This window comes from Ictalurus punctatus, chromosome 6 (assembly GCF_001660625.3).
Source record: "Ictalurus punctatus breed USDA103 chromosome 6, Coco_2.0, whole genome shotgun sequence".
Taxonomy (NCBI): Eukaryota; Metazoa; Chordata; class Actinopteri; order Siluriformes; family Ictaluridae; genus Ictalurus; species Ictalurus punctatus.
Genome location: NC_030421.2, coordinates 16,009,335 through 16,022,413, shown reverse-complemented (window position 1 = coordinate 16,022,413; position 13,079 = coordinate 16,009,335). Strand labels below are relative to the sequence as shown.

The following is a 13,079-nucleotide window of genomic DNA, read 5'->3' as shown; positions in this document are numbered from 1 at the left end:
AAATAAAGCACCAAGCTGAATTTTTTTATAGCTTGCTACAGATTATACCAGCACAGGCAATGTATCAGTCGCACTATCAATTATATTATTCTACTACAGCTTTATTTTTGCAATGTCAATTCACATTCATTCAAGTTATTATAATGTTCATAAGAAAACCAATTTTCCCAAGATTCAAGATAAAAGCTGAGGGACAAGTGCCTTAATCTCGACAAATCTGTAGGCACTGGGTGGTACACACTATGTTCCTTCAATATACACTCACTGTCCACTTTATTAGGAACACCTGTACACCTGCACATTCATGCAGTTAATGATTATTTTTTTGAATTGTGCTGCTGCCACATGATTGGCTGATTAGATAACTGCATGAATGTACAGGTGTTCCTAATAAAGTGGACAGAGTCTCTGTTGATGAACAAACAGGACTAAAATTATTATTCCAGAATGAATTAATATTGACCTACTCTAAACATGTGTGATAATTCAGTAAATAAACTTATTTATTACACAGGAAAATACTCACTAGTTACACCAGCCTCCATTGTCATTAAGGATATTTAATACCATTCAACATATAATGTTTACCCAAGTGATTGTGCAGTAGATAATTGCTCTCTGTCCTCTTTTTTAAATTAATGATTAGCCAGAGTGTGAGCAGCACATGAGCTAAAACGCCTGCTGAATCACTTTTAGGAAGAAACTCGAGTGAGAGGAGACTGCCATGGCTCACAGACTGTTTGAGGAGAAACACCATGCGTCAATTTACCAAAAGTATCGCATAATTCCACCTGATAGGGTTCTGGAGCTTATTCTGGAGTACCTGAACAAAAAGGTAGGACAGATATTCCTTCTTGTTGTCCTTAATTTTATACTACTAACCATGGCTTTAAAATAAAACCCCAGATCATATGTCTCAGTCTCCCTTCCATCACTGCAGGGTTTGGGCTCCTTCCTCCACCAACACACCTGACTCAGTTCATCAGCTAATGCTCGACAAAAAAATACTAGCTAAAACATAGCTAAGAGAGAACAGTATAAAAACATTAGGAATATTTTTGACTAATAAGAAAGTTATGCTGTAATGTTGCAAATGTTCCTGCATTGCTGTGCAAACATGGCGTAACAACAATGGGCCTCATTTATCAGTCTTTTTGAAAAGATTTGTGTACGTGTTTGCGTAAGCCAAACTGAACTAAAAGTTAACACTGGATTTACAAAATTTAAAAAAAAAAAAAAAAAAAAAGGCTTTGATTTTCTTTGTGCTTCTGTGCAAATGTTGATCATTAGCAGGTAATGACGCCCACAAATCTCAATAAAAGATCAAGTGCACAGACGGCTGGGAACATGAAAGGAACAATGAGGAAAAAGGCACAAAGGCTGAAATGGAAGTTATTTTGACTCCCTTCTATGCCAATAAAAATATGTAGTGGTGTAACAGCACCTGAAAAGGACAAAATGTAAAGAAAATTTTCTGAAAAGGTGAACTAGATATAAATTTATTGAGGTGACAAGAAAATGGTGTGACATGAAAACGGAGTAGAGAAAAAAAAATCTACACAGGTGATCATGGACACCAAGCATGTCACACAGGGAAACTGCTATTTTAAAATAGTTTTAAGTGCCTCAGCCAACGAGCTATAAGTGTTGCTCGGCATTACACTACTATTTAAAAGCCAGCATTCGTCCTCTGAAAAAATACTACTGGTCTACGTTTCCTTAATCTTTTGTGAGCTCAGCCATTTGTTTACTGCTTATGGTTATGCACAGAACGGCGCATCCTCTGTTTATATTGACGCCTTTCTTTTGTTTTTATTGAATGACTGACTAGTTTTATTTTTCTTAACTTATGAAAGTGTAGGAATGTTAAAATTTTTTTTTAAAAATCCAGTTGCCTCTATTGCAATTTAATTATGGTGGCCTAAGTTTGTGAGCTCAAATCCTGGCACCGTCAGTGTGCCTTCATCTGTTCAGCTCATTTGTACGTTGCATTGTATATCAGTGTCTGCGAAATAAGTAAATATAACTATGGTTTGTTTGGTAGAAAGGAGCTTCTCACGAACTTGCTGTGGACCTGGGCTGTGGGACGGGACAGAACACTCGTCTGCTCGCCCCTCACTTCCAGAAAGTGGTGGGCATTGATGTCAGCGAGTGCCAGGTGGAGGAAGCCCGGGCAGTGCCAGGGTTTGCCAATGTCACCTACAGGTCTACCATGAAGCCTTTTCTGCTGTCTCTTCTATGGTTCATGTGAAAAGTTCAATGTGGTGAATAGGGATGTCACGAGAACCGATACTTCGGTACCAAGTCGGTACCAACATTCTTAAAACGTGACGGTACTTGTTTTTCTGCAGTAGTGTAGGTACCTTTGGTAATGATGGTACAGTGGTTGCAATTCTTCTGGAACTGATGGGGGCAGCAAATACACGCAAGTGTTTTAGTCGGTCCACAAGTAGTAAAGAAGAAGAAGTACGCCTACAAGCACATGGGAAAGACTACAGAAGACGGTGACAATTTTAGCTCTGCCCTGACTCGTTGAGAGGCAAAGAGAGGATAGGTAGCATCTGTTGTCGGTGTGCAACCAATGCTATCATTCATTTCTAACAAAACGAGGAAATGCCTCGAATTTGGCGAAGCACCTGAAAGACGGGCCCTGTATTGTTTGTTTGAGGCAGCTGGCATTGTGGCCGTGAAACCAGCTAACGTTAGGCTCCATGTAATGTTTGCGATAGCCAGTTATTTAACAACGCTAACGCATTGAAATTTTATAAACTACCTCCTAATGGGCCACCATGCCCGTGTCCTGTCAGCAAAATGTAGCCTAATGTCACTAATAATTATTGAAATGTTCATGCTTTTAATAAATCTTTCTGGCCTGCCACCATATCAGTGAAGTTAAACTTGTGTGTGTGTGTGTGTGTGTGAGTGTGTGTGAGAGAGAGAGATTAGCACTGTTTCATTAGTCATTGTCAGGCAGTGTTTGATAACTAAAATGTCCCCCTCTCTCCCTTTTTGCCAGTATTAGCCAGAGGAGGATGTCCTCCAGGAGTTTTTATTTTATTTAAGAAAAAAATAATATATATATATATATTACTATTATTTTTCTTTTCTTATTATTTGTTTTTTTTAAACCACACCGTGGTATCGATTTTGGTATCGTATACTTTGGTGGTATCAGTACCGACTACTAGATTTTTGGTATCGCAACATCCCTAGTGGTGATATTGTGCATTGTGAATCATTTAAAATTGCCACTGTGCTTATCACAGGTCAGGTCCAGCGGAAGAGCTGCCGTTTCCTGATGGCTCTGTGGATTTACTGACTGCAGCATCTGCAGCGCACTGGTTTGATACTGAGCGTTTCCTGAAGGAGGCAGCACGCGTGTTGAAGCCTCATGGCTGTATGGCTCTTCTGGGCTACACTGACCAGTTCAGCCTGTGCTATGGCTCCTGTGGTGACAAACTGAACAATATCTGTGCAGAGGTGAGAACTTTAGGACACTGTCTGTCAAATTTGGGAGTACCTTTTAGACAGGTGCATCCCCTCAGAGTTCCCCAGAATAAGATGGCCAAATCCAGATTGGTGGTGTGACGTCATGCATCGGGTGCACAGTGAAGCGTCGCTTCACTTTCACTCCCTTTAAAAGCAAAGCTCTGCTCATGAGTCAAGTTGAATTAAGGCTTTGGGGGCAGGAATAAGAGATACAATATATGGCCAAAAGTATGTGGACACCTGAACATCTCACTCATGTGTTTCTTCTCTAAACTGTTGCCACAAAATTGAAAGCACACTGTTGACTAGATTGATTTGTATGCTGTAGCTTTAAGATTTCCCTTTTTACTGGAATGAAAGGGCCCAAGCCTGTTCCAGCATGACAATGCCCTGTGTACAAAACGAGATCCATGAAGACATGGTTTGCCAAGGTTGGTGTGGAAGAACTCGAGTGTCCTGCACAGCACCCTGATCTCAACCCCACTGAACATCTTTGGGCTGAATTGAAACACTGACTGCACACAGGGCCTCCTTACCTGACATCAATGCCTGATCTCACTAATGCTCTTGTGACTGAATGAGCAAAAATCCCCAGACACGCTCAATATCTCGTGTAAAGCCTTCCCAGAAGAGTGGAGGTTAAATCTGGAACAGAATGTTCAACAAGCACTTATGGGTTTGATGCTCAAGTATCCACATACTCCTTGGAATATAGTGCATGTTCTCACGGCTGTGATTGTTCACTCAACCAATTCTTTTTCTTCTGGAAACAGACATTGATGCCATTCAAAGGAAAATGAGCAAAAATGGCATTGACAAATCGGGTTAATGCATTTGTCACTCAAACAAAATATTTGCATTCTTATGCAAATATAAAGAAATGAAACCTGGACTATTAAAGAAAATGCATTGATACATTGCCACTCAAATGCCTAGATGCCTTTTTATATCATTATTTATTTTATATATACACATTTCCTACTATAATAATCAGATACAATGGTATTTTCTGTTTCTTCAGGTGAAAAAGGTTATCAAACCGTATTCTACTCCTCCGGTGGTGCTAGCTGACAGTAGACTACAAGCTTTATTTGAAGCTATACCTTTCCCTGACAAAGAGAGGTACATGCAAATGACAACCTGTGTGAGCACAGCCTCTTATTTTAACACAAATCTTATGCAGTAGCATCAGTCCAATGTTTTGTGTAATTTTTTTTTTAGTCTTTTGCAGTCTTTCACCAAGAGTTTTGGTGCAAGCCACCAGTTTAATCAGTTCAATTTGGCCTTCAATATATCTGCCTCCTGTTTTGGTCATACTGAATGCTTTATTCATCTTCTGAGATACCTAGATACTTTTTATTGTTTCACATTGCACAAAATTAAACAAAGCCAAAAAAAAATGCATGTTCAACTAACATGAAGGCAACATCTTAAGGAGGTCATAGATGCCTGATGAGAAGCTGGGTAGAGTTTATGTTTATAGTGATAGTTGATCTTGTCCAAACCATGAAGCATTTACATTCTTGTTCAACACTGTGGACATTATCATTATCCAGTGTCTGACCCAAAAACCAAGTTTGATCATTGCAGTTTAGTGAAGTATTCATTCCCACCAAACAAAATATATTATCTGAATCAGTGGATTTATCATTCAGGTGTGGAGGATTGTTTCTGAGCTGTATTAGAGCACAGTAGTGCATTTAGGCCAGGGTTATTACCCAATGTTAGGATAGTAATTCATCTAAGAGCTACAGTTCACTGGTGTGTCACTTTCAATATAAGTTGTGGTTCACACAACTGGTGTGTCACTTTCCCACAAGCAAGGGTGATTACAGACGTGATTGCTTAGTTCTATTTATTTTAATAATAACTGTAGGTGAGTGACTGAGGTGCAATTAATTTCTCTTGTTGTTATTGATGGTTTACAGTACACAATAGGAAAATACATTATCCACTTATTCATATTTTACATGTTACATGCTGCCAACAATGTAATGTATGTTAAAATCTATATTAATTCAGAGTCGGAACTAAAGTTGGTGTGATACTATTTTTGTCTTAACCTTTAATCTGTCTCTCTTTGGGAAGGATTGAAAGAATTCCTCTGAAGATGGAGATGACGGTTGCAGGCGCAGTTGGCTTTGTGGAGTCTTTCTCTTTTTGTCAGACCTACTTTAAGAAAGATCCCCAAGCTGCAGCTGCTCTTTTAGAGTCAATGATGAAACGGTGTTGATGTTTTATTCCTTCCATATTATCATCTCTTGTGATGTTGTGCTTTACAGTAAATTTATTCTTATGAAAGATATTTTTGTATACATTGTGTTTATAGATACAAATTTTAACGCATTCAGCCTCCATTCTGTTTCAGGCTTCTAGAGGAAATGGGCGTCTCATCACCTGACACTAAGTTAGAGTTCACGACGGACTTCTATTGTGTGCTGGCATGCAAACCACAGTGAAGAGAACCACTCTGAATTAGGGGAGGACTAACATGATGGTCACAGCATATTTGTGCACTATTAAATAAACCTGTTATTAATAGAAATCTTCCTTATGTACCACATATTTGCACACAAAATGTTAAGACAGTAAATTGTGTCCAGAAGTATAGTCAAACTATAAAAGCTAATAAACCCTTTATTTACATGTGTAACTTTGAACAGTTTCTTTGAATTTTACAATTGTACTCTTGCTCTGAATATTACATTCTAAACATAAACATTACATACCAATGTTTACATTACATTCAAACTTTATCTAGTCCAAGATAATCATGGTTAAAAGCAGTGTGTGTGGAATTTATATTTATGTGCAAGTCAGAACCTTTTTTTAAGGTGGTTCCGAGGTCCTGGAACACTGATGTCTAACATAGTTTGTTGATTTCACTGCTCAGAGAAAATTCAACTCACCAGTTTGTTAGTTAATTAGGAAACGTATACATAATAGAAGTTGAGAATGGAGGATCTGTCTCTTTTGGTATATTTAACATGCATGCTTACATTGTATTATATCAGTATGATGAAGTTAAAATGTTTAATGTCCTTATTATTAAATGTATAATGTCAGTTATTTTCATTATGTAGTCAAGCGACCTCTTGTGGTCATATGAGGTATAGCAGTACTTAGAGTAATTAGGGGAAGTGACCTCATTAGTAAGCGACAGTGACTCAGAAAGGTAATGTTTTGAAGTTGTAATGCACTATGAGCATTCTTAAAGCCAAGGATATATTTTGTTTAAAGTTATTGATAAGGCATTCCTTTTAGGTTGTCTAGTTTATTCATGGTTCATGATTAAGTCAAGTGCATTTTTTGCAGTAGAAATCTCATTGTTTAATATGAAATTCTGGTTTACATAAGTAATTTCACATCTTTTGAGAGTGTAGTTCAAAACTTGCATACTTGGATACAGTAATTAATAATTCATAACTTGTATCAGTGTTAGTATTTGTATTTTGAGTTACACACCATTTAAATGATGAACTTACACTGAACATCAATCACCTTGTGGTTCTGGAAGTCATTGTGTGAAGGTGTTTAACTTGCTGTATAGTTGAATGAGGATTCAATGAGGCCAGTACAGTTAAGGTATGGGCAGGGAGCATTCTGGAAATGTACAGTTAAGTAGCTTATGTATTAACCAAACTCCACCAGATGCCAAGAAGCACATAAACAATGAGCAAAGACTGCTTGCAAGTAAAGCTTGACATACACTCACAGCACACTTTATTAGGAATACCCCGCACCCACATATCTGCAGGATTCTCTTATTATCCACATTTTTTCCTATCATTTCATTATGATCCATCGGATTAATCCAATCTTTCACGCACATGTAAATAAGTAAACATTATCAATGTGTGTTTTGATTATGTGATTAATCATTTGCATGCTCTAACATGAAAATACAGTATTAGGACTGGACAAATGAAATTGAAAAAGGCTGCCTCCATTTATGTGGGAATTCAGACTCTTGTAAATGATTCTTTGGACTTGGACCCTGGTCTAGATTTAGAGTATTTTAGCTCTGAAACACGTATTCTGGTAGCATGATGGAACAGAGGGTAGGGTTGCTGCCTCACAGCTGAAATTAATAGAATTGCCTCTAACAACAATGTTACATATTGCAGACTTTTAGTGTTATTTTAATGTCACCCATCCAAGACAGAAAGGAGCACATCTCTATATTTATTCATTCCTAAACAGTTTCCTTCTAGTTTAAAGAGACAATGATTTATGCTTTTCTTGGCATTTGGAGGATATTGAAATGTGTTGGCTGTCAAAAGCTTTTAAAGGGCTGACTAGGAATGTAGGCAGCTGCCTATGGCTGTCTAGGGTTTTTAAAGAGATGTCAAGGGCTGTCAAAGGCTTTACCTTGCTGTCAATTGCTGCCTGGGGCTGTAAAGGGCTTGGTAAAACTCTGCCTGTTAAGGGTGGTCAAGGGCTCTAAACTGCCATCAAGGGCTGCCTCATTTTGTTTAAGGACTATAAAGGGTTGCCCTGAGTAAGGGTTTTATGGTAAATTATTAGCTCAACCAAACTGGCTCATGTTGCATTTTAAGATGTTAGTCATAGCTGGTCTGTAGTTGCTTTTATTGTTTACTTGAAGACAGGCATTGCTTTGGATGTTCTAGACATCTGAACAGAAAACTGTCCAGGCCTGGTTCGTCTTTAAAATAACTGGAAACTGTTTTATTTTTTTATTTTTTTATTTTATTTATTTTTTAATGTAATACAGGGGTTTTGATAATTAAAAACCAAATCCTTGGTAATAGTCAATGATACATTAATCCTAAAGAGAATCACTGATTTATGTAGCTGGGGCAAAGTTTTAATCTTTGTCTATAACAGTGTCTGTTTAATAAGTAAATACATTTCCAAATGAGACTGTTACTGAGCAAAATTTACAAGGCAGGTATGATTGTTTTTTCTCATTGGTCAATGAAAGCATTACTTTGATTTGAAATTATTTGACTTGTAATTTGCTCACCATTTTTGGCCAATGTGAAAAACAGTTGCTGATATTTAATACAAATGCTTATTACTTATTTTTTTGTCGCTAGAACGTTGATCCAATCCTATATTGTTTAGTTCACCTTTCAGTGTATATATGTACAATGTACACTAATTACAAAAATTAATTACAGTATACTTTATATGTAATTATTGCAGTCAGTACATAATGGCACTGTGCCAAATAACTTACCTGTAGCCAAACGTAAATTACAAATGCAGTGTGTCTTTGCTGGGACACATGTCTAAATTTATAATGCAAGGTTCTTGTGCCATATTTCCTCCAGTGGCTATTATGGAGACACAACTACTTTAAATAAAGCTAAAATCAATGTGTTCCCAACATTGAAGCTACACACTGAAGGACAAGCACAGATCAATAGTCATTGTGTTGTATACACTATACACTGTGTGTGTCACACATAGCAAACAAATAGGACTGAAAGATCTATTCCATTATAAATAACTATTATCCTATTCTATGATTGTCTGAAGAAACTTACTTATTACCCAGGAACATTGGTGATGATTATCCAGAGTGTGAGCAGCATATGAGCTGAATACCTGCTGAGTCACTCTTGAGAAGAAACTCAAGTGAGAGGAGACTGCCATGGCCCACAGGCTGTTTGAGGAGAAATACCATGCCTCGATTTACCAAAAGTATCGCCTAATTCCACCTGATAGAGTTACAAGGCTCATTCTGGAGTACCTGAACAAAAAGGTAGGCATTACTTAAAGTAGACAGATGTTCATTAATCATGGATTTCATCTATAGCCCTAGATCAAACTTTATGTGTCAATCTGCCTTCCAGCACTGCAGGGTTTGGGCTCCTTCCTGCACTAACACCACAAAACAAAACCCCCATTAAACCCAGCTAACCCAGAGAAGATTATCAAAACATTAAATATTTTCTACTGATTATAAGGAAATTATTATCTAATGCTACAAACATTCCTGTAATGTTGTGCAAACATTGTGTAATTATAACAAAGTGCTTAAAATGTAATGCTGACAGTTAGACAAAGACTAACCTCACTGAAATATTTGTTAATATGTCTAAGTATATAAGTTTGCATGTTGCAAAAGTGTAAGAATGGTAAAAATAAAATTAAATTTGGGGAAAAACATTAGCAGACCACACAGAATATCCAAACTGCATGCAACAATGACATTAAGAAAATGACCTTGGAATTATAAAGTTTTATGATAGCGAGACAAGGTTTTGACCCTGAATCAAGTCGAAGCAAATATTTCTAACTTTATATCTTATATTCATATTATACTATAGATTTTATTTTGAATACATGAAATTTATATTTTAGTGTGGATACCTCACATTCAGTGTCATGTATATGATGTATTTACTTTTTGTTTGTTTTTTTAGAAAATTCAAATAAAACTTAACAGTTCCAAGAATGCAGCATGGTGGCACATTGGGAGGTGCTGCCACCTCCCAGCTCCATGGTTTGATTCTAAACTGATTAATGAAGATGAATGAATGAATTCCAAGGATGGTTATCTGTGACCTGAAAGAGCCTTGTCTAGAAAAAATAATCTTTTTAATGCTTGTCAGTAAACTGCCAGGATGAGCTGACACAAACTATTAATTGAAGTGTGTTGTTTATTTGTAAAATACTTTACACTGGATCTAATTCACACACATTTCCTCCTCTAATGCAATTCATGTGTGGTGGCTTAAATTTTTGGGCTCATATCCTGGCACCATCAGTGTGCTACCGAGCCACACCATTGAGCAAGACAGATAACCTTCATCAGCTCAATTATAAATCACTTTTTATCAGTGTCTGTAAAATATGTAAATATAAATATGGTTTGTTTGGTAGAAAGGACCTCCTCATGAGCTTGCTGTGGACCTGGGCTGTGGGACGGGACAGAACACTCGTCTGCTCGCTCCTCACTTCCAGAAAGTGGTGGGCATTGATATCAGCGAGTGCCAGGTGGAGGAAGCCCGGGCAGTGCCAGGGTTTGCCAATGTCACCTACAGGTCTACCATGAAGCCTTTTCTGCAGTCTCTTCTATGGTTCATGTGAAAAGTTTAATGTGGTGATACATTGTGCACTGTGAATCATTTAAAATTGCCATTGTGCTTATCACAGGTCAGGTCCAGCTGAAGAGCTGCCGTTTCCTGATGGCTCTGTGGATTTACTGACTGCAGCATCTGCAGCGCACTGGTTTGATACTGAGCGTTTCCTGAAGGAGGCAGCACGCGTGTTGAAGCCTCATGGCTGTATGGCTCTTCTGGGCTACACTGACGAGTACAACCTGCATTATGGCTCCTGTGGTGACAAACTGAACAATGTCTTTGCAGAGGTGAGAACTTAAATGACAATACCTGTAAAATATTAGGGAGCACCTTTTGGCAAGGTAACGTCCCCTCAGACTTCTTCAGAATAGGAATGGTGGTGTGACGTAGTGAGTAAAGCATGCAAAGAAGCACTTTGCTTTCACTACCTCATTGAAGCAAATCTCTGCTCATAAGTTGACTGGGTTACGAAACGGGTTAATGGATGCGTCACTCAAAGGTACAATTAGTTTAGTTATTGCATTCTTATGCAAATATGAAAAAATTAAATTGGAACCATTAAAGAAAACATGCCACTTTTGTGCTACTTGAGAACCATCTTTGTATATTTATTGCTATAATAATGTAAATTGATTTGTAAGATACAGTGGTATTTTCTGTTTGTGTTTCTTCAGGTGAAGAAGGTTATCAAACCGTATGCTAGTCCTCAGTTGGCGGTGGCCGAAAGTAGATTGCAGCCTTTATTAGATGCTATACCCTTCCCTGACAAAGAGAGGTACATTCAAATGACAAACTGTGTTAGCACAGGCATTTATTTTTTAAAGCACATTTTATGCAGTAATATTAATCCAATGCTTTGTGTAGTCATTTAGTCTTATGCAGCACGAGAGATTTAATAATTGTGCAGCAAAAATGTAGACCAACCACTGAAAAATCTTTCTCAACAAAACCCAATAACCTAGGCTACTGTAAGTGAATAACTGGCAGTCAGAATAATTCACACACATGTGATTGCTTAGTTATTTTATAACTAATACCTGTGGGTGAGTGGCTCGGGTGCAATTAATTTCTCTTGCAGCTATTGAATTATGGATATTACAGTGTACAGTAGGAAAATAAATGATTTATTCTCATTCATATTTCACATGAATGCATTTTGCAAACAATACTGTACAGAAAAAAAGAAACATTACTGCTCTATTATTGTTTTATTCATATTTTACATTGTATTTTGCCAACAATATGGTAGACTAGATTGAAAACTATACTACATTAGAGTCATAACTAACATTCCTGATAGCCTTTTTGTCTTGACCTTTAACCTATCTATTCTTGGGAAGGATTGAAAGAATTCCACTGAAGATGGAGATGACGGTTGCAGGTGCCGTCGGCATGGTGGAGTCTTACTCCTTTTGTCAGACCTACTTTAAGAAAGATCCCCAAGCTGCAGCTGCTCTTTTAGAGTCAATGAGGACACGGTAATCAGTTTTCTAATAATTCAAGAGATTATATAGCATTATATAGTTTCTGTAACATGATAACAGGAACTAATTTGTCTTGAGGATGTAAGTATAAACAGATAAAAAAGTACATGTTCTGTGTTAAAATTCAGAAATTGTATTCATTGGCAAATTTTTCTAAGTAGAATAAACTAATAATTAACTTTTCAGTGGCAACACTATCACTCCACACCATTGTTGTTTATTATTTCCCTCTATCAGCATGTGCTGATGTATTTCATTGCAGATACAACATTTACATGTGATGTGCTTTACAGTAAATCTGTTCTTATGAAAGACATTTTTATATGCATTATATTTATAGATACAACTTTTAACACATTCAGCCTCCATTCTGTTTCAGGCTTCTAGAGGAAATGGGCATCTCATCACCTGACACTAAGTTAGAGTTCACGACAGACTTCTATTGTGTGCTGGCATGCAAACCACAGTGAAGAGAACCACTCTGAATTGAGGGAGGACTAACAAGATGGTCGCAGGATATTTTTGATGGCCATTTCACATTTGGTATAATCACATTTGTGCACTATTAAATGAACCTGTCCTCAGTAGAACTCAACCTCATCTAAAACATATTTGCACAGTAAATATTAGGAAATATTAAGAATTGGAACACTTTCTGCCAATTTTACAACTATACTCTTGCTCTGAACATTACATTCAAATGTTTAATCTGATTAATTATGCAATACCAGAGAATCATGCCTAGAAGAGTGCTGCCAGAGGGTGAGAAACACTTGATGTGAGGTGAACTGAAATTTATGTGCAAGTCATAGCTTATGGATATGGACAAAATCTTGTAGCATGATATGGATAATCTCAGATCTTGAAATGACATCACACTATTACATTTTCTCTAAAGATTTTTGAAGAAAAAAATACATATACAAAATAACTACATGCATTTATGACTGCTTTTTGATAATTCTGTGAAATACACACCAGTGAAACTCCTTTTTTTCTACTTTTATTTGGAAGTGCTTGTTTTTATTACAGCGCACTGCTAGTATCTCAC

The 13,079-nt window shown here is 37.2% G+C and overlaps 2 protein-coding genes across 2 annotated transcripts; both read left to right on the top strand.

Moving 5' to 3' along the window:
- Nucleotides 1–673: 673 nt before the first annotated feature.
- On the top strand, nt 674–6,142 carry LOC108266251 (uncharacterized). Its single transcript, XM_017469341.3, has 6 exons — nt 674–835; nt 2,045–2,205; nt 3,267–3,480; nt 4,511–4,611; nt 5,578–5,715; nt 5,858–6,142. The coding sequence occupies exons 1-6, from the start codon at nt 725–727 to the stop codon at nt 5,946–5,948; spliced, it is 816 nt and encodes a 271-aa protein (XP_017324830.1). The 5' UTR covers nt 674–724; the 3' UTR covers nt 5,949–6,142.
- Nucleotides 6,143–9,050: 2,908 nt separating this feature from the next.
- On the top strand, nt 9,051–13,028 carry LOC108266250 (putative methyltransferase DDB_G0268948). The gene is made up of 6 exons (XM_017469340.3): nt 9,051–9,220; nt 10,345–10,505; nt 10,618–10,831; nt 11,219–11,319; nt 11,885–12,022; nt 12,408–13,028. Exons 1-6 carry the CDS (start codon nt 9,110–9,112, stop codon nt 12,496–12,498), a joined length of 816 nt encoding a protein of 271 aa, XP_017324829.1. The 5' UTR covers nt 9,051–9,109; the 3' UTR covers nt 12,499–13,028.
- Nucleotides 13,029–13,079: the final 51 nt, after the last annotated feature.

Excerpts from the sequence above, each read along its gene's own strand:
- LOC108266251 (XM_017469341.3), top strand. The coding sequence starts at position 725 with ATGGCTCACAGACTGTTTGAGGAGAAACACCATGCGTCAATTTACCAA. Across the intron at positions 836-2,044 it reads TGGAGTACCTGAACAAAAAG|AAAGGAGCTTCTCACGAACT; the intron begins GTAGGACAGATA and ends TTTGTTTGGTAG. Across the intron at positions 2,206-3,266 it reads TTTGCCAATGTCACCTACAG|GTCAGGTCCAGCGGAAGAGC; the intron begins GTCTACCATGAA and ends TGCTTATCACAG.
- LOC108266250 (XM_017469340.3), top strand. The coding sequence starts at position 9,110 with ATGGCCCACAGGCTGTTTGAGGAGAAATACCATGCCTCGATTTACCAA. Across the intron at positions 9,221-10,344 it reads TGGAGTACCTGAACAAAAAG|AAAGGACCTCCTCATGAGCT; the intron begins GTAGGCATTACT and ends TTTGTTTGGTAG. Across the intron at positions 11,320-11,884 it reads CCCTTCCCTGACAAAGAGAG|GATTGAAAGAATTCCACTGA; the intron begins GTACATTCAAAT and ends ATTCTTGGGAAG.